Genomic DNA, 21,777 nt, shown 5'->3' with positions numbered 1-21,777 from the left:
CAGAGTTTTAATTTTAAATCTTTTCTACAAGGAACATTTCTAATCTAGCTGACTTTATTGGTGAATTCTGCCAAACATTTAAGAAAGGAATATTGCCAATTAAATATAAACCCTTCCTAAAATTAAAAGAAGAAGGAACATTCGTTTTATTTTATTTTATTTATTTTTCACTAGACAGGTCATCAAGACAGAAAGTCAACAGAAAAACAATGGACTTAAACTGTACCCTAGAACAAATGGGCTTAAGAGAGAATTACACAACATTCTACCCAACAACCACAGAGCATACATTCTCTTCATCAGCGCATGGAACTTTCTCCAAGATAGATCATATGATAGGCCGCAAAACTAATCTCAATAAATTTAAGAAAATTGAAACTATATCAAGTACTCTCTCAGACCACAGTGGAATAAAATTGGAAATCAACTCCAAAAGGAACCTTCAAAACCAGGCAAATACATGGAAATTAAATAACCTGATCCTGAATGATCATTGTATCAACAGTGAAATCAAGACAGAAATCTAAAATATTTTTTGAACGGAACAATAATAGTGACATGACCTATCAAAACCTCTGGAATGCAGCAAAGGTGGTGTTAAGAGGAAAGTTTACAACCTTTAATACCTACATCAAAAAGTCTGGAAAAGCACAAATAGATAATCTAAGGTAACACCTCAAGGAACTAGAGAAACAAGAACAAACCAAACCCAACCCCAGCAGAAGAAAGGAAATAACCAATATCACAGCAGGGTTAACTGAAATTGAAACAAAATAAATGCAAAAGATAAATGAAACAAAAACCTGGTTCTTTGAAAAGATAAATAAAATTGATAAAACATTAACAAGGTTAACCAAGAAAAGAAGATAGAAAATCCAAATAAGCTCAGTTGAAAACAAAATGGGAGATACTACAGCTGATGCTACAGAAATACAAAAGATCATTCAAGGCTACTATGAACATCTTTATGCACATAAATTAGAAAACCTAGAGTAGATGGATAAATTCCTGGAAATATACAACCCTCCCAGACTAAATCAGGAAGAATTAGAAAGCCTGAACAGACCAATAACAAGCAGCGAGATTGAAATGCTAATAAAATTACCAACAACCAAAAAAAGGTCCTGGACCAGACAGAGTCACAGCTGAATTCTATCAGATGTTCAAAGAATAATTGTTAGGAATCCTGCTGACACTATTCCACAAGATATAGAGTGAATTCTCCCTAATCATTCTATGAAGACAGTATTACCCTAACACCCAAACCAGGAAAGAACATAACAATAACAACAAAAAACTACAGACCATTATCCCTGATGAACATAGATACAAAGATACTAAACAAAATACTAGCTAACTGAATCAAACAGCATTTCAAAAAGATAATCCACCATGATCAAGTGGGTTTCATACCAGGGATGCAGGGATAGTTTAACATACACAAGTCAATAAATGTGATATACCACACAAACACAATTAAAAGCAAAAATCACATGATCATTTCAATAGATTCAGAAAATGTACTTGACAAAATCCAGCATCACTTTATGATTAAAACCTTCATCAAAATTGGCATACATAGGACATGCCTCAATGTAATAAAAGCCATCTATGACAAGCCCACAGTCAATATAATACTGAAAGGGGAAAAGAGGAAAGCATTCCCTCTGAGAACTGGAACGAGACAAGGATGCCCACTCTCACCCTTCTATTCAACATAATACTGGAAGTCCTAGCCAGAGCAATCAGACAAGAGAAATAAATAAAGGGCATACAAATTGGTAAAGAGGAAGTCAATCTGTTGCTGTTTGCTGATAATAGGATCATATACCTAGAAAGCCCTGAAGACTCTTCCAAAAAGCTCCTAGAATTCATAAATGAATTCAGCAAGGTTTTGTTATACAAAATTAATGTACACAAACCAGTAGCTCTGCTGTATACCAACAGCAACCAAGTTGAGAATCAAATCAAGAATTTAGTCCCTTTCGCAATAGATGCAAGAATAAAATAAAATAAATTACTTAGAAATATACCTATCCAACAAGATGAAAGACCTCTAGAAGGAAAACTGCAAAACACTGCTGAAAGAAATCATAGACAACACAAACAAATGGAAACACATTCCATGCTTGTGGATGGGTAGACTCGATATTGAAACATTCGTTTTAAATGGTCACCATTACCTGGATACCAATACTTGGCAGGGCTGTGTGTTACCTGGAAATGAAGCATTATGTAAGAGCAGAACTCAACAATACTAAGTAAATACCTCAATAAAAACAGAGATTTGAAAAAAAAAATCTTCAAGCAGTTAACATTTGTAGTTGGCAAATTCTTGTCACCTGTATGCAATGCTTATAGGCTAAGAAGTCTACTTTTGCAATAGGTGCTGACTTAACTATAAAGAAAGAAAGTAAAAGGATCTTTCATTGACAAGTAAAGAAACAGAACATAAGAATTAAGGGAAATTCTAATCCAGCTGAAATGAGTTAGAATGCTGAAGTTTAAATTTGGAAGTATGACTAATTTGCTTGCCACGTGAGAGAAGAAATAAAGTCATGTAATATAGAGCAATTAACGTAGATTTGGGATCAGACGATTGTGGTTCAATTTACCACTTAACTACTTTGTACTTCAGAAGCACTTTTCCAAAGTACTACTCAACTTATTTATTTTAAAAACAAATGACTGCAGGAGACTGTTTCTATAATTAAATGAAATAATAAAGGAGTGTTTCCTAAATGTTGCTTTCCTTTTCATGCTGAAGCATGAAACTCCTTAAAATGATCCTCGAGGAGCCTCATTACATCCCCAATCTTATTGTCCTGTACAGTCTCCCTAGTTTACAATGGTCCAGTTATTCTAATCTATCTGTTCCTTGAAATTCTTAGTTTGTTTTAATTTCAGAGGTTTTGCACTTGCTTTTTCTAACTCAGTGCTTTGTTTAATTTCAAAACACAAAACTTACATGGAGTGCAAGCACCAGGTTTCTAATTTTTCAGGGAATTGTTTTTCTATCCAGGTCTTGAAGGCTAAAATCTTCCTTTGACTTGTAGTGGATTTTGTTTTTCTACTATACTCATTCATGAATAATGCAGATTTCTAGGGTCTTTGATTTATATGGACATTTTGGTCCTAGCCTTGGGTGGGCTGAAGTCTTTCATTTCTGCCCCATCATGGGCTTTAAAATCTTATCCCTTGGGTTACTGAGACCAAAACCCCAACAGCCAAGGCAAGGTACAGGCCACCTTCCTAGCTTGATACTCCTGTTTTTATTTATTTTTTCTTTCTGAAATCTGATTAGCCTTACTGTATAGAGAGATTGATATGCACGTAAAATACATTTTCCCATTATATTTTTCTGCCTTTGTACTGATCGTCTCAAGGGAATTTTCAGATTCTCATAGTTTAATATCTTGCTAGAACAGAAAGCCATATGTCAACTTTAAGAATTGCACATAAAATATTTTAAAAATAAATCAAATATCTTCCTTACTCATAGAACATGAAAAAATAGAAGGACATTGGAAATCAGAAAAGCCAATGTCCTCATTCTGTAGTGAGGATAAAAGGAAATATATGGGGATGGCATAACTAAGGGTGATGCAACTTAAGAGTGACACTACTACAATAAGGGCCTTTCTCAAGGCCTGCTTCCCTCACCTCCATACCTCAACACTGAGTACTAGAGTTAATTACATTTCAATGATTTAACTGATATGAGCAACTGTCTGATTAGTATCAAGGGACCTCACAGAACAGGGATCATTGAGGTTAAGGGATTTCAAAAATGTTATTTCCATTCTCTAAAGCAATTGATTCCTGGTTTGGTAAAAGAAAATCCCATCATGTGAATCTTGCAGCTTGTTCTGGCTGTCTTATTTTACCCTGAGGTACAGGGACTGTGCTGCTTCTTTTTCTTTTGGGGAAGCACTTTTTCTTAAAAAGCAAAAACAAAACTTTTTTCCTTTCAATAAATATGCTTTGTATGAGGACACAGCTACAGAACACTTCTTTCAGCTGCCATTTCCCCTTTGACTTTTTGAATTTAGTAATATTTCTTTCCTGAGAATTCAACAGATTCTTATCCTCATTGTTATTCTAGATTATTGTGACATTTTGTACTTGACAAGATATATCTTGGGCATACTTTAGTTAGGATAAAAATAACATTTGTATTGTGCATGCGTGTTATTATTTGTCCTCTGCTGTGGCAATTCGACATACAGAAATTTGTTTTGATACTTCAGGAAACCCTTATGTCATCAAAATTACATTAATACACAGTCATATGATAGATATGTTATGAATAATTTGGCAAAAGAGGTTTTCAAAATGGCATTTCTTATAGATATTTTATACATTAGTTAGTGTTCTTTAATTCATTTTTCCTTTGAGGAAAATCTGAGATAATTTCCCTACAAAATGATATCTTTTGGAATTAAAGCCATATGTTTTATAGTACCTATTTAAACATTTCAGCATGCTTTAATGTTTTTTCTCTCATTTCTTCAGCAAATTTCACTTAAACTATAAATTCAGTCACCTGTATCTTAAAATTTAAAAAAATCATTCTAAAATACTTTTTTCTTAATTCTTGCTCCCTTCAAATGATTTGTTTTCTTATTTTTCTATTTTATCATCACAATTATAAAAGCTAGGTCTGATTTAACATTTTCAACTACAAGTCTGTCATTATTCCACTACGGTTTGACTTTCATTCTCACTACTTGTAACAGGCTGAATTGCTTCCCTGCAAAATTTGTATGTTGAAGTACTAATCCCAAGTACCTCAGAATGTGAGTGAATTTTATGATAAAGTTTTTAAAGAGCTTATGAGGGTGAACTCTAATGCAATATGACTGGTATCTTTATATGAAGAGAAGGTTAGGACACAGACACACACAGAGAGAAGACCCTATGAAGACACAGCAAGAAGATGGCCATCTACAAGTCAAAGAGAGAGGCCTTAGAGGAAATTAACCCTGCAAACACCTTGATCTTGGATATCTAGTTCCCAGAATTGTGAGAAAATAAATTTATGTTGTTTAAGCCACCTAGTCTGTGGTATTTTGTTATCGTAGCCCTAGCAAACTAATATACCACTCTATAAATAATGTTTTTGATAGGATTATCAGTTACTTCCTAATTGATACAATGACAGAACCAAAACACAGGGACTTTGAAATAAGAGAGAAGTGAGTTAAAGTCTTAATTTTAGTCAATGAATAGCGCTAAAACTTTGAGTGAATTATTTAATCTTTCTTTGCCTCCGCCTTCAGTCTTTAAAAAAGGAAATAGTAAATATTCATTTTTAAGGATTAAAGAGAATGGTTATATGGAAATTCCTTATGTAATATCAAACAGATAATAATGAAACTCATGACACTATAGTTCTTTCCTGTTGTCCAGACCAGCATGCTTCCTAAATTCAGACCACTGCTATATTTAATGACATAAATAATGGATGATTTGTCTAATATTGTTTTCTCTAACTTACATAAACTCTTCCTTTCTAATTCTTATTCTCCTAGTCAGCCCCCAGGCCCTTAAGAACTGATGACCTCCCTTCACACTTGAATAAGAAAATAGAAGTAACTAGATCAGTATACCCTAATTTTTCCAAGAACAATACATGCATCTGTACTCTATCCTCTGTCTCCATTCAGGCATAAAGGAAGATTCCTCCCAACTCATGGCAAAAGCTCATCTCTCCATTGGGCTTTAGATTTCACATCTCAAATACCTTGCTGTGGCAGTTTTTTCATTTTTCTCCTGTGTCTCTTTCCCTGAATGTTTTAATTTTCAGCAACATATAATCATTCTCTAGTATGTATCCTCTCTCTTAAAAATAAAATCTCAAATCCTCCTTTTCCACTCACATCCCCTTTCCTGATTCCCACTTAAAAATGCTCTTTTTTGTGAAAACTTTTCAAAAGATTTGTTTAGAATCTGCTCCAGTCTGGCTCCTGAAGCTTCCATTCTGCTGAAACTTTTCTGTTGCCAAGGGCATGAGCATCCTTGTATTTTCAGACCCAGTAGATACTTTTCTCTCCCCGTTTTATTGATCTCTTAAGAGCACTTGATTTATTTTTCCACTTTTTTTTTGGTATATGGCTTTTGTGGCTTAATGTCCTTGTTTCCCTTCTTCCTCACTGGTCAATGACCCTCTGTCTTCTTTGCTGACTCATCTGTATCGGCTCATCCTCTTAATGATGGAGTATGCCAGACTGCTTCCTTTTCTTCTGTATTTATACTCAATTCCAGGACCTCATTCATTCCATTGATTTTAAATAATGCTAAATAATTAAATTTTTAAAATTAAATAATTAAATAACATGAAGTGATTAAATAATGTTAAATAGATAAGGCTGAAACTACCAAATACATGTATATAAACTGGTTCTCTCTTTTTAGCTTGATACTCCAAGATTCAACTGACTACTTGGCAGCCTCTTTTGGGTATCTATTTGCCCTATCCTAAAAAGACCTAAAGATGTTCAAAGACAACTTTAGTTTATTCTCTTTGCTAAATTTATTGCTTACCTGTCCTTTCTACTTCAGTAAACATCTCCACTCTTCTCTCTTATGCTTCTAATTATTGGAGTAATCCTTGATTCTTCTTTTTTCTTTATTTTTGAAATTATCATATCTATATTATCACATAGTCCATTAACAAGTCCTGTTAGTTTTACCTCTGAAATACATGTGATTCAGTTATTTTTTTCCCAATAGCTCCATTGTCACCTCTGTGATTGAAATCACTATCATTTCTCATTTATACCAATGCAATAGAGTAATCCATGTCATTTTTGAAGTTTTCACTCTAACAGTCTATTTGTCACAACAGCCAAGACAAGTTTTAAAAATGTCAATCTAAAAATTATTCCAGTACCTGGATTAAAATAATTTTAAGTCTTTCCTCTGTACTGTACTTAGGGCTCTGTTGATCTCTGTGGATGTCTTCAATATCATATTATACCAAGTTCCTCTTGTTTACTATATTTAGCTTTGCTAGTCTGCTTTCCAACCTTGAAACAAGACAAGCTCTTTTTTTGCCATGGGGCCTTTGAATGTGTGCCTTCTGCTTCCTAAACAAAACTTGTCCCAGAGGGTTTTCTATGGCTATCTCTTTCCCATGGCCTCAGTGTCAAGTTATAGGTCATTTCCTCAGAGAAGCTGGCTACAAGTAGCCTATCTCAACTGGAACCTTCTCCCAAGTAATTCTTTATAAAATATTAGATATTATATCTCATCATAGTGGTTAACTGAATTTTGTGCTTATTTATTTCTTTTCTGGTTTGCTAATGTTTCTCCTCACTGCAATGCAAATATTTTAATGGCAAGTTCCTTGTCTATCTAGTAATTGCGTGCTAAGAACATTGTTACATGTATTTTTACAATATCATACTAAAATCAAAGCTGTAACTTTAAATGGCTACAATATTAGCACCATTTTATGGCTGAGAAAAAGAAGGCCTAGAGAAGAATAAGCAGCTTGTCAGAGATTATGTAGCTAGATGTAGCAGCTTTGGGATTCAAAATGAGGCAGGTCTGATGCTAAAATCTATGATCTTAATCACATGATTTACTGCCTCTTAGTCTTCTGATTTCTGGCCTTTTGATTTACTTTAGAGCCCTGTTCATCCCTTGAATCTGATATTTTGTGCTATTTCAGTGGGTCTGACCTTTGGCTTTCTAAATAATTATGATAAAAATCTATCCTACAGTCATGCTGCTTCTGTCTGCCTAAATATCCTCCTGCTATGTTAAGTATATTCCACACTGCACTGCCCCCAGGATCTCCTAATCTGCAGGACAAGAGGTTGACACACTGTTCCCTCTGCTTTGCAGAAAACTGTGTGCCTTTGGGCACATCATCTTCTCTGGGTCCCAATTTTGTTATTTGTAAAATAAGCAATTTGAATTATGATCTTGAAATTCTCTTTCAGATTTCAGCAATAATGATGACAAGCCATGTTTCCTTATCCCCCTTCATTTACGCTTTTTAAGTTATCAATATTTTAATTTAAGCAATTTAACTTTCCTAGTACTAAAATATATTCATCCTACAAAGAGCAGCTACATTGTTGTAGGAACATTCTTTAGGTTGTTAGTAATAGTACCTGATGTCTTCATCACTTGGATAGAAAGCAATTCAACTTTCTTAGATTAATATTTTACTCCACAACAAAATGTTATTGATAACCCAGTCGATGCCTGCCTGCCTCAAAGTTATCAATTACACAACACCTCATCTAATAAGTACGTAATGAATGTCTCTTATGTGCTGGATTCTACGCTAGGTGCCAAAAATGATCGATACATAGATCCTGTCTGCAACGAACCCATGATTTAGTGGGAGAGATAGACAAACCATGAGTCAATCTAACAAACGCAGAGTGGTTTAAGAGCTAAATCTAACAATAACATCAAAAAGAAAAACAGCTGTCAGAATACAGACAAGTATATCTATAATGGTATAACTGCTCTTTGTTCTAGGGCATTAATTCTGCTTTAGAGAACAAATCAGGGAGCGGTTTTTAAAGCTGGTCACAATCCAACAGTGTGAAAAGAAACCCAGAAACAGACAGGTCCCCCTCTGCCATCCCATCTGATTGCTAGAATAGACTTTAAGACATTTTTCTGGTTTCCAAGCTTACCTACCCCCATAACCCTGAGATTTCTGCCTTTCTGAGCAAGCTTCAGCCTTGCAATCACCAGCAGGGAAGCAATCTGCTGTTCATTCCTGAAGCCCCGGGGACCTTCCTTGCTGCCACCCTTCTGGTTGGGCTCTTTCTGGGCTGCCAAGTTGGCAAGGCATCTGGTCTGAGGGCATGTGGGTTAGGACAGTCTTCTTAGCAGGATGGCCCAGGGGAGGCTTGGGGAGTAGAGTAGAAGGGAAGCCTCACTGGAAAATACAGCCAACGTGTCACTCCAGAAGATGTAATTAATCTGTAGCTGAGGAGGGAGGCAGTGTAGCCATCCCTGGAATGTATTGTTTTAGGTTTGCACCTAACCTAGATTCCTACACATTTAAGAGACACGCTATAGGAGAATCACTGAGGTGTTGCCAATACTGGAGAGCATTTAGAGTATAGTGAGTAAAGAACAAAAGCATTGAATATTTTTTAAGCCCCTTATACTCTACCCTCTTTACAGGAGCTAGTCTTTGTTAATGCATGTTATAGTTTATAACGTATAAACTCAGGTTCTTATGAGGAAAGTAGTGTTATTACTGCCCTTTTCTAAGTGAGGAAAACGAGGCTTGGAGATCAGCAACTTTCCTAAGATGACACAAAAGAAGCAGGAAGCAGACCCAGGACATAATCACAGAACTTCTGACTCCAGGTCTCATGATCCTTCCACTATAGGATTCCTCTTTGCAGTTAGAATTTAGTATCTAGACTGTGAGCTCCTAGTGGTGGATATCATGTCCTGCCCTTCATACCTCAGTCTCAGTTCCTAAGCCAGTGCCTGTCTAGTCAGGTTGACTCCTATGAGCCCCAGACACATCAGAGTATTTAAGAATCAGTTAAAACTGCTGGCCCAAGTTTCTGAGCATGCTAAATGGCAAATCTCCCCACCCTCCTATTTTGGCCCAGTGTTTGTTCCTCTTCAGATTCTTTTTTTTTTTTTTTTTTGAGATGGAGTCTCGCTCTGTCACCCAGGCTAGAGTGCAGTGACCCGATCTCTGCTCACTGCAAGCTGTGCCTCCAGGTTTCACGTCATTCTCCTGCCTCAGCCTCCCAAGTAGCTGGGACTACAGGCGCCCGCCACCAGCCACCATGCCCGGCTAATTTTTTACATTTTTAGTAGAGGATTTACCGTGTTAACGAGGATGGTCTTGATCTGCTGACCTCGTGATCTGCCCACCTTGGCCTCCCAAAGTGCTGGGATTACAGGTGTGAGCCACTGCACCCAGCCTATTCCTCTTCGGATTCGTCTTAATCCTCATTTCCCTGCCTGCCTGCCCCATCTGATCATGCTAAATTTTTTATCAACTTGTTTTGCTTGGAATGGCTCCTGCAGCAGTAACTGCACTGCTTGACTAGTGTTCAGAATAATCACTTATCCTGACAGTTCCTGCTCCCTTGTTGGAGGAAGAGTACACTTTCTTTGTCTATATCCAATACACACTTTCCTTCTATTAAGCCTCCATCTAAACCCTTTATGAAGCAGTATTTAGTACGGGTTACTTAACCTCTCTGAATTTCAGTCTATTCTTCTGTAAGTATTGATTGAATGAGTCAATTCATGTGATGCATTTAGAATTTGGTGTGTAGTAAGCACACAATAAACCTTAGTTTTGTTTTTAGTTTTTTTGTAATGTTGTAACTATTGACTGTTTTCTTAAGTTTCTTTCAGCCACATATTTCTATACCTTTTTGTTTTGTTCTCTCTGTATTGACTGTTTTTACACGCAAATGTCACAAGTAAAAAATCTACTCATTCTTCATAGAACCACCAGTCATAAAATTGTATTCTGAACAACAGTATCAAACAGCTATTAATTGACTGTCTTATGCTAGACATAGTGGTAGGTGCTGCAGATTCAGGGGTTAAAGAGGACTACTCCTGTGGTCCCTATTCTTTGGTGCTCTTTTTCTCACTTCCAAATATCCTGTCCTGTTGAGCCACTATTATTGCAGAATTATATTTTGCTTTATGTTACTTAGTTGTTGACATATCTGCCCTGGGGGAAACTAGGTGGAGAATAATAGTATTTAGAGAGTACTTAATGTTAGTTGAATTAACAGATGAAGGAATGCGTATGTGCAAAGGTGTACTTGCTTTTTTTTTTTTTCCTGTATAAACCATTATTGAATGGGAATATGCAAAGAAGGAAATATTTCTAAAGCCCCTTTTTTGCTGTTCTGACATTTATTGAAGGTGCACCATCTAGCATCAACCCTTTACTTTCTTCCTGAGGAAGCTATGCACATAAAAGCTTCCAATCAACTGCTAAAACATGGACAATGTATAGCATAAGACAAAATAGTTCACACAAAAGTGAGACGTGGATTTGCAAGAGTTAATTACATGCAGAGAATTACCAAAAGGAGAATTTGAAGACCTGCAGAAATAAGGAGGAGCCATTGAATGCATGGTTCTTGCCATAAGCAGGCCATGCTAAGCTGAGAGGGCATTTCAGAAGCTGGAGCTGGACAAAGAGTAATACAGGTATGTCAGGAGAAATGCAGAACCTGGAGCTCAACTGCCTAGTAGAACTCTTTATTCAATCAATCTATGAGAGAGATAATTCTGGAAAATATGAGTCACCCGTAATTTCTTTAATAAAAATAGATAAAAGGAAACAAACACAATTTTAAGCAACTTTAAGAGTGTAGGCAAATGATAACACATCCCTCTCTACCCTTTTGTATGTTTATTGCTTATTTATCTGTACAGTTTTGGAAATAGGCTCTATTTTTGGTATTATTGCAAAAGTGTACATATCCATTGCAAACAAGTTTTAAAATTTGTAAAACACAGAGGAAATAAAGTTTATGCATAATTCTACCAACCAGAGGTCCATTACCAACATCTTTATACCCTTCTCACCTCTATTAATAGATATATTTGCATTTGAATACACAAGCATATGCTTTTGAAATGGAATATTATTAAATATCTTATTCTATAACCTTTCTTCCTTATTTAATAATAAATAACAAATATTTTAAAACCAACAATTATAAATACACATCATTTTAATGGTTACTGAATTTTCCATTGTATGCAAGAGTTCACTAAATGTATTTATAGTCTACTTTGAGAAATGACAGCAGAGAATATATTTCAACTTCGTTTCTTAGCCAGTTTGCTAGTTAACACACTGCAGTTGGACATTGCTATACTTTATTAATTAAACTAAATATTGTGTGCTGGGAATTACCCTGAGCACAGAAAACTACAGATACAAAGATGTGATAGATAAAATGAGAGATGAAATTATAATTCAAGATCTTGCTAAGTAAACTGGACAATTATAATTCATAATAATACAATTCTAATACAATGTCTTAAGCTTGGCATAAAAGGTAAACCCCCAAATTCTTGGAGACCCAAAAGACTGGAGTAAGGGCCTTGGGGAAGTGGAGAAAGCTGCACTGACAAGGTGATGCTTGAACTACCTCTTGACTTATAAGTATAGGTGGAACTCCCAGTTTATGTACATTAACAAGCCTGTTTAGGAAGGATGCAGAAGCTGAAGTGTCTAGTGAGTGGCCCACACACGCTAAATAAGTATTTATTGAATTAATGTAGAATGACTAGATAAAACAATAAAACGGAATCTTCTAAAACATTAACACTAACACTACCTGTAACATTTAGATCAATTTATTGGGACCTCTAAGCCCCAATAAAGCACTGTATTCCTTTGCCATGCCCACTCTGGAATCATGTAAAACCTATAAACTTTTGAGAATAACATAATTTTTGAAGAATAGGTGTTCAAATTTTTGGAGAATGATAATTATTGTAACATCTTATTATTCAGTATCAGCTAAGTATTATTTAAAATACTCCCAACACCCTGACAAAGATGGTATCATGTGATATCCATTATATAGAGCAGAGGCTCTGTGATTGAGTGCTTAACTGACTCATCTGAGTCGAGGTCTCTCTGACTCTTTAATTCATTACCACACTATGCTCCCTACTGTTTATAGAGAACATTTAGATTCATATCTTCTTTGATTTCTGTAACTTTGAGTTGGTCAGGACCTCTTTAGAGACTCCCATTTTAGCAATGGAGAAAAGTCTCAAAAAAGCTACATGATTTATCTGAACTCTCAGGGATACTAATTAACAGATTCTAAATGTAAAAAAGTTTTCTTTCATTGGCCCACACTGCATTAACCACTCCTGACACATTGTTCTATATGGAAAAAATTTCTGAAATGCTAGTTGTCAGAACAGAACCCTCCAGTTAATCTCCAAGGTCCAAATGACCACCTTCACCAAAGTCCTTCCACACCAGTAGGTCTATATGCTACAAAGTCAGTAAAGAGGCCGGGCATGGTGGCTCAGGCCTATAATCCCAGCACTTTGGAAGGCCAAGGTGGGTGAGGAGTTTGAGACTAGCTTGACCAACATGGTGAAACCCTGCCTCTACTGAAAAATATATCCAAATTAGCTGGGCGTGGTGGTGGGTGCTTGTAATCCCAGCTGCTCGGGAAGGTGAAGGAGAATCACTTGAACCCAGGATGTGGAGGTTGCAGTGAGCTGAGATTAGACCACTGCACTCCAGTCTGAGCAACAGAGAAAGACTCCGTCTCAAAAAACAAAACAAACAAACAAACCAAAAAAAACCCAAAAAACAAAGTCAATAAAAAGCCACAGAAGTCCCTTCTGAAATTTTATCCCGGACACTCATATTTCTCTGAAATAATAACATATCTTTATCTTCTTCAGAAATATATCTATACCTGGGTCTTTCCATGTTCTTCACTATGCCAAAATATTTATAATATCATCTATGGCAGGACACATTGTAATGTGATTTAAATTCCTCAAAAAATCTGTGTTCAAAAGCTGGTTCATTTAAAGAATTCATTTAAAGAAAACTGAATTTTTTTTCTCTTTATCTTCAGTTTTCTCATATATAAACATGGACTCAATACCTTACATAATTGTAATGAGACAATTTCACTATTATATTAATATGAAATATATATTATATATAATATATACTATAATATATATTATAGTAATATAACACATAATCTACTAAAATATATAATAGTAATATAACATATATAAAATACAATATTAATACATTAAATTATATTAACATCTATACAAATGAACTGCAATACTTTATATAATTGTAGTGATACAATTTTAGTTAATTGTAGTGAAAATTAAATGAAATAATATTAATAACAACTTAAGCTTTTGAGGTTTTTGTTCACTGCTATAACCTTATTGCCTAGTATAGTGTCAGGAGCTCAATGAATATTTTCTAATTGAATTAATGAGTGAACAGATTCATTGAATTAATAAATGTGAATGAATGATTGAATACAATATTTAAAGGGCTTAAATATTTATTGGACACATATCAGATTTCTTGACATTTTGCTAGGTCCTAGCAATCAAACTATGAACAAACTATATGTGATCCATGCAGAACTAATGGGGAACACTGTTAAGGAAACAGGCAAGTAAGCAGAGTACAGCATGATGAGGATGCACAGGGTGGTCAAGAGTACATACGAGGGTAATTTAAGTGTAGGAGGCAGACATTTCATCCTGAGGCAGGTCACATCTATAGAAGTAACATATGAAAAATTCCTGTCACAGGACCTGGAACTTAGTATGTTCTTAAATAGTTCTTCATACTTTCTACACCTTCTCGCTATCATCTAAGCTGAAGAGCATTGACAGACACCATCAGCTTTGCTTGATGACTGTTGTAGTGTTAGAGTGATTTAACAACCCAGATGCCCTTGTGTTTAGTTTTTCCCAAATCTTATATTTGTATAGAAACAGAATAAACAACTCTTCAACCTATTCTTTCTTTCGGAGTCTTCAGCCTCCTCAAACTTTTTAACCCCGTCTCCATGCCAGAGAGTGTTTTGTTTGTTTGTTTGTTTGTTTTTACAAACCTGAGAACAGCTTAGAGTTCCTTGTCAAACCTTAACCTGAATAGAGGAGAAAAATAATTTTAACTATAAATTGAACTTCTCTATTTGTAACTTACCTATTGATCATAACTAAAAGCATGATTAAGCTGTAACTAAAAATCCCAGTAAAGACCTGCAACTGTACTAATGTATTACTGTCATTTGTTCAAAAAGAGATTATCCAGTTGTAAAGTCCAGAAAGGAACTTAGAGATTTAGAGCAATTCACTCTTTTTAGAGACAATACTACTGTATAAGAAACAAATGTTCATGACCTTAAAGCCATGAACAAACAACTGAATTAAAAAGAAACCATATGAAAAGGAATAACTTCTGAATAGCAAAAAAGTACCATTAAAACATTAAAACATTTAGTCATCACGCTGTACAACAGATCTCTTAATTTACTCTGGGTTTTTTTTTCCTTTCTTCCTTTTTTTTTTTTTTTTTTTTGAGATGGAATCTCTCTCTGTTGCCCAGGCTGGAGTGCAGGGGCACAATCTCAGCTCACTACAACCTTGGTCAAGCGATTCTGCTACCTCAGCCTCCTGAGTAGCTAGGATCACAAGCTCACACCACCATCCCTGGCTAAATTTTTGTATTTTTAGTAGACATGGGGTTTCACTGTGTTGCCTAGGGTGGTCTCGAACTCCTGAGCTCAGGCAATCCACCCATTCCAGCCTCCCAAAGTGCTAGAAGTATAGGCATGAGGCCCTTCGCCTGGCCTACTTCTTATACATAACTGAAATTTTGTATCATTTGACCAACTTGCCTCCAATCCACACCAGCACCAGCCCTTGGTAACCATCCTCTACTCTCTAATTCTAGGAGTTTAAATTTTCTTTTGACTCCACAAATAAGTGAGATCATGCAGTTTCTGTCTTTGTGTGCCTGACTCATTTTATTTCACATACTGAACTCCAGGTTCATCCATGTTGTTGCAAATGAGAGGGTTTTCCTTTTTTATGGCTGAATAGTGTTCCATTGTGTATATATACCACATTTTCTTAATCCATCCATCGTTATCAATATTTGGGTTGGTTTTGTATCTTGCCTTATATGAATAATGTTACAATGAACTTGGAAGTTCAGATATATTTCCCTTTGGATATATGCCCAGGAGTGGAACTGCTAAATAATATGATAGTTTTATTTTTAATTTTTTAAGAAACTGCTCTGTTTTCCCAAATGACTATATTAATTTACATTCCCATGAACAGTGTACAATTCCTTCCTTTTCTTTTTTCTTTTTTTTTTTTTTGAAATGGAGTCTCACCCGGTCATTCAGGCTGGAGTGCAATGGCATGATTTTGGCTCACTGCAACCTCCACCTCCCAGGTTCAAGCAATTCTTGTGCCTCAGCCTCCCGAGTAGCTGAGATTACATGTATCTGCCACCACGCATGGCTACTTTTTGTATTTTTAGTAGAGACGGGATATTACCATGTTGGCCAGGCTGGTCTCAAACTCCTGACCTCATGATCTGCCTGCCTTGGCCTCCCAAAGTCCCCCTTTTTTTTTTAAACATAGTCTCTAACACTTCTTGTCTTTATCTTTTTATTAATAACTGTTCTAAAAGGTGTGAGGTAATATTAATATTATCTCATTGTGGTTTTGATTTGTGTTTCCTGGTGATTAGTGATGTTGAGCATCTTTTCATGTACCTGTTGGACATTTGCATATCTTCTTTTTGAGAAATGTCTATTCACATCCTGTGCCCAATTTTTTAAATTAGTTTTTCTGTTTTCTAACTATTGAATTGAGTTTTTTATATAGTTTGAATACTAACCCTTTACCAGAGGTATGGTTTGCAAATATATTCTACTATTCTGTAGGTTGTCTGTCTATCATGTTAATTATTTTCTTGGCTGCGTGGAGATTTTTAGTTTGATGTAATCCCATGTGTCTATTTTTGTGTTTGCTGTCTATGTTTTGGGGCTCATATCCAAAAAATTCATTGCCCAGACCAAAGTCTTGGAGCTTTTACCATATGCTTTCTTCTTACAGTTCACAATTTCTAATCCCTATATTTAAGTCTTTAATTCATTTTGAATTGGTTTTGGATATAGTGTTAGATATGTGTCCAATTTCATTCTGCTGAATGTGGATATCCAATTGTCCCCAAATGACTAATTGCAGAGACTGTCATTCCCCATTGTTTTTGGCATCTTTGTCAAAATTATTGGATTGACTTATGGGCTCTCAATTCTGTTTCAATGAACAGTAAATTTGCTTTTATGCCATTACCATGCCATTATAATTACTATAGTTTTGTGGTATATTTTGAAATCAGGGAATGCAATGCTTTGTTCTTTTTGCTCAAAATTGTTTTGGCTATTCAGGCCCTTTTGTAGTTCCATATGAATTTGAAGACTGTTTTTCTATTTTTGTAAAGAATGTCTTGGTGTTTTGATAGGATTACATTGAATATGTAAATTTCTTTGGGTAGTATAGTAATTTTAACAACATTAATTTTTCTAATCAATGAATAGAGGATATCTTTTTATGTATTTTTGTGGTATACAGTTACTTATATCAATATTTTATAGTTTTCAGTGTACACGTCTTTCATTTTCTTGGATAAATTTACTCCTAAGTATTTTATTTTTTGATGCTCTTGTACATGGGGTTGTTTTCTTAGCTTCTTTTTCAGATAGTTCATTGTTAGTGTACAGAAACACTACCAATTTTTGTATGTTGCATTTGTATCTTGCAAGTTTACTTAATTTATCAGTTTTAACAGTTTTCCAGTGAATTCTCAGGCTTTTCTGTATATAAGGTCAGATCATCAGTAAACAGAAACAACATCCTCTTCCTTTCATATTTTGATACATTTTCTTTCTTTTTTTTTTTTTGCCTAATTGCTAATTGGGTAGAACTTTTAATACTATATTGAATGGAGGTGGCCAGAGTAGTCATACTTTATCTTTAGAGTTCACTGGGTAGTTCTAGAGATTAAAAATGGCAAAAATTTACACCAAAAAGTGATATAAAAATGACTCTTTAAAAAGCGTTCAATTTATCTTTTCTGGTAACATTTTATTCCAGCACTATGCTTTTCTCTCTTATTTATGAGTATAGATGGTTGTGATGTTGGTATTGGCACCAACATTTTGGTGTTCATACATGTTCTTATACACTAATTTCTGAATAAAACTTAACATAGACTGTTACTTAATTCTCATTATATGAGAATTGCCATGAAGCCAATAAAAATCTGCCTAATGATTTTCCTGGATAATGGTCATTTTCTTATTTGATATTATGTCCATGTTCCTGTGGACATGAGTGAAGAGAAGATGTTGATAAGTAAAATCCTTAATTCTCAGTTTCAGTTTCCTTATCTTTAAAACATGAAAAAAAGTCCTCTTATTTTTACCCAAGAGGATGATAGTATTATCTTAATGGCAGGTATTGATCTGTGCCCTTTATGCATTAACTATGGTGAGAAAATTACCATAGAGGGGACAAAGAACACTCCACAGCATTTGCCAGTCATGATTTGATGCTTTATTTTCTCCTTTCCTCTTGAAAAATTTCAAGAGTAGACAGCTGACCTTCCCCTGAACAGTTTCTTTTCTGCTATCATCACCTACAATTAAGTCTAAAACTTAATATGTCTAAGACATTACACATGTAATGGAAGAGGGTTAATAAGGGGAATAAAAGCTCCAAGAGAATTAAATCACATTAAATAGGACAGTTGGGCCATAGTGCACTCTGTCTGGAGAATTAAAAATGTACTGTTCAGGCTGGTGGAAGAGATCAGTTTGTACTTCCTTATATGTGAGTGCGCTAGGTTCAAAAAGAGAAGAAATAATACAATTTCCAGAAGGAAAGATATATTGATGACAGATGTAGTAGGTTAGTGCCAGGCCCACATGGCCTTAAATTCCTATATCAGTTCTGTGTGTCCATCCCCCTGCTTTCTCATTTTTTGCTCTTAACCACTTTCTCCTGAAGCCTTTAGAAGGCTGCCCTTGGGTACTGGGGCCATATCTGGAATCAAGCTCCTAAGAGTTTTACATCCCCTACCTCAGGGCAACCTGTAGCCAATGGCTATTTATGGTGGAAGTCCAAAGACTCATCTCTTTTTCTTCTGGTAGGACAAACTAGGGTATACTTTACATTCTACCAAGATCTAGTGGAGTCTGGGATTTCAATTGACATTGTACCCTTATTTTGCTTTTCTTTCTTTTCTATCTTGCCTAATCCACCTTCTTACTAATGTATCCTTATAAGCACTTTCTTTATTATACATTTGCATGCAAATTCTTAGCCTAAGGTCTGTTTTGGGGACAACCTGAACATAGACAATAGACTACCATAACTTCTTAGCTTTTAGTTAGTAACTTAAATCACACTTGATAGGCACCCTCTATTTAAATCCAATGAGCACACACTTTATAAAGAAATATTAACCAACCTGTCAACAAATGCATGGTGAAGAAGGAAGATGGGATCGTTGGCAGATCCCTGGACCTGGGACATTGTTCCATTCATATAGATGTGCAAGGCATTGTGCATGCTGCTTTGAGAGGCATCTGCTATCCCAGTAAGTGGACTAGCAAATCCTGTTCAGTAAAAAAAAATGAAAAAAAAATTTAATGACTGAAAACCCAAGTGATTATCCCATTTGATTTATAACTATCACTTAAAGCCCAATTCAAAATATAAAATCAAAAATAAAATTCATTCCGCATTGAGACTCTTTACATTCTGGATACCCAATGTGTATTCAATAAATATTTGTGGAATTAAATGGCCTCAATTTGGGTAAAATAGACTGCTTAACCAGATAAAAGAGGCTGAGCCAATTTGTGTTCCCTCCTGTTCCTTCTGCCTATAATTTCTGTTTCAATATGGACAAGTCATAGGAACATTTTATAATAACCAGCAGTCACTTTCACTTCAGTCTGTAACAACACTCACAGCAGATCTTTTCAGACTGTTATGTATCCCCTTGCTTTCCAGTTCTGGAGAATACTTTAAGTTTGGTTTCTGGTTCCAGAGAAAGCGTAAAATTTGTGACTTTTCACATTTCAATTCCTCTTTCACAGGAACATCTTTCATATCAGTTCATAATGTGTTTGATTTTACAAAACATTCATTTCAAAAATAATCAGAACTCCAATAAATATTTCCGTTTATTACATCAGCATCGGTAATAATGGGAAAATTTTTAAGAAGAGCTATTATTTTCTAAATGTTGAGTATGCTAAATGTTTATTGTGACGTATGTTCTTCAATCTTTACAGTAACTCTGTTGGTGAGAAATTATTATCCCTATTCAAAGAAAACTGAGGTTCAGAGAAGTTCTGAGTTTACCAAACTACCCAGGTAGAGTTGGGATTTTAATCCATATCAATTAGACACTAAGATATGAGCTCTTGGAATTTTGTGTTCTCTCTCATATGCCCATTAACAAGAGGAAGAGGAAGGTGACTTTTTGTGCCCACTCAGGCAAAACTGAGAGTTAGGACCAGAAAAAGAAGTTTGAATAACAAAATTGAATTGTAAACAGGAACCAAGTTGGGGGAACATGACAAAGGTCATTCAGAATTTAGAAATATCAAGCAAGCAGAAATTGTGAATGAGATTGTAATGTAAACCAGAGTTATAGCAGAAACAGTGAAAAAAATTAGGATTTAGGCAGGGAGGTTCTAGCTTTATTTCATACAAGTAGAACTATTTTATTAGCAATATCTTCCTTATTAAATGTGCAGTTCTTAATTTTTGCATCACATGCCTTGTGCTCTCCCACTAATATGGCTCATAGTGTTTCTGCCCCTTCAGGTAGTGGTGTTTTTCCCTCCTTTTCCCTCCTTTTGAACTTATTTTATTCATTCTGGGAGACCATATCAATCCGTGATCTCTCTGAAAGAGTAGCCTAAGAACATGCATGTCCCTCTCCTTTATACAGTTTTGTCTATGACAACTTCTGTGAATATATATACATGACAATCTGTGTAGAGATTTTTCTAGATCTTGACATAATTTTATGTGACATTTAGAAAGATCTGACCAATTAAGTACCTCCATTATTATAGAAACGGGAAAAAGGGCTTAGAGGGGGCAAAGAACTTGTCTAAGGTAAAATAACAAATTGGAGGTTAAGGTTAGAGCAGATACCTGTTTTAGTGTAGAACTTATGCTCCTAAATACAATGGTTTACTTCCTTTGCTATGTAGCAATAAATCATGTCACTGAGGACAATGTTCCTCATAGAAGTTGTTTTCAAGATTTTATCTTTGAGTAGCACCAAATGAAAAATTTTACACTCTCACACTTTTTAAAGTAGGTCCCAAACTGATTGTTTTAATTTAAAATAATTTAAAATAATTTTTTAATTTTTTTATTTTTCATTGGTATTTAACAATTGTACATATCTTTGGGGTACATGTGATATTTTGATGCCTATAATGTACAAAGTATAATGATCATATCAGAGTAATCGGAATATCGATCACCTCAATCATTTATCTTTTCTTTGTGTCGGGAATCTTACGAAGCTTCTCTTCTAACTATTTAAAAATATACAATAAATTGTTGTTAACTATAATTTTCCTACTGTACTATCAAATTGTTTTAATCATAATCATAAATAGTTTCAGAGGATATAATACAAGGATATTGCAAACAGTGTCAATTTAAAATGAACATATATTATTACTTTCAAAAAATGTATCCACCATGATTGTTTGATACCATCATCCACATCAAAAACAACTTAAACTCTTCTTTGATAGTCTGTAACTTTCTGGAGTTACCTTTTTATACTTGAACTTGTATTTGTATACTATTTGACTACACAATTATATCTAAATGCTATATATGTTATGCTTAAATTATTTAAAACATATTAGTGATGATTAATGAGATGTTAGTCTAAGGATACAAAATTTTTGTTAGATAGGAGGAATAAGTTCAGGAGATCTATCACACAACATAGTGATTATAGTTAATAACAATGCATGGTATACTTAAAAATTGCTAAGAGAGTAGATTTTAAATGTTCTTACTACCCAAATAAGTATATGAGGCAACAGATATTTTAAGTAGCTTGATTTAGCCATTTCCCAATGTATACATACATCAAATCATCATGCAATGCACCATAAATATATACAACTTTGATTTATA

The 21,777-nt window shown here is 34.9% G+C and overlaps 1 protein-coding gene across 1 annotated transcript in view; it reads right to left on the bottom strand.

The window, feature by feature from the left end:
- The window catches only part of LOC105468895 (tyrosinase), a 124,635-nt gene that overhangs the window by 43,664 nt on the left and 59,194 nt on the right, over positions 1 to 21,777 (bottom strand). The window contains exon 5 of the mRNA XM_024788822.2: positions 19,061 to 19,208. Within this exon, the coding sequence (XP_024644590.1) occupies positions 19,061 to 19,208 (148 nt within the window). The remainder of the gene's footprint in view (positions 1 to 19,060; positions 19,209 to 21,777) is intronic.

Source organism: Macaca nemestrina, chromosome 12, assembly GCF_043159975.1.
Source record: "Macaca nemestrina isolate mMacNem1 chromosome 12, mMacNem.hap1, whole genome shotgun sequence".
Lineage (NCBI taxonomy): Eukaryota > Metazoa > Chordata > Mammalia > Primates > Cercopithecidae > Macaca > Macaca nemestrina.
This window is presented reverse-complemented; position numbering and strand designations above follow the sequence as displayed.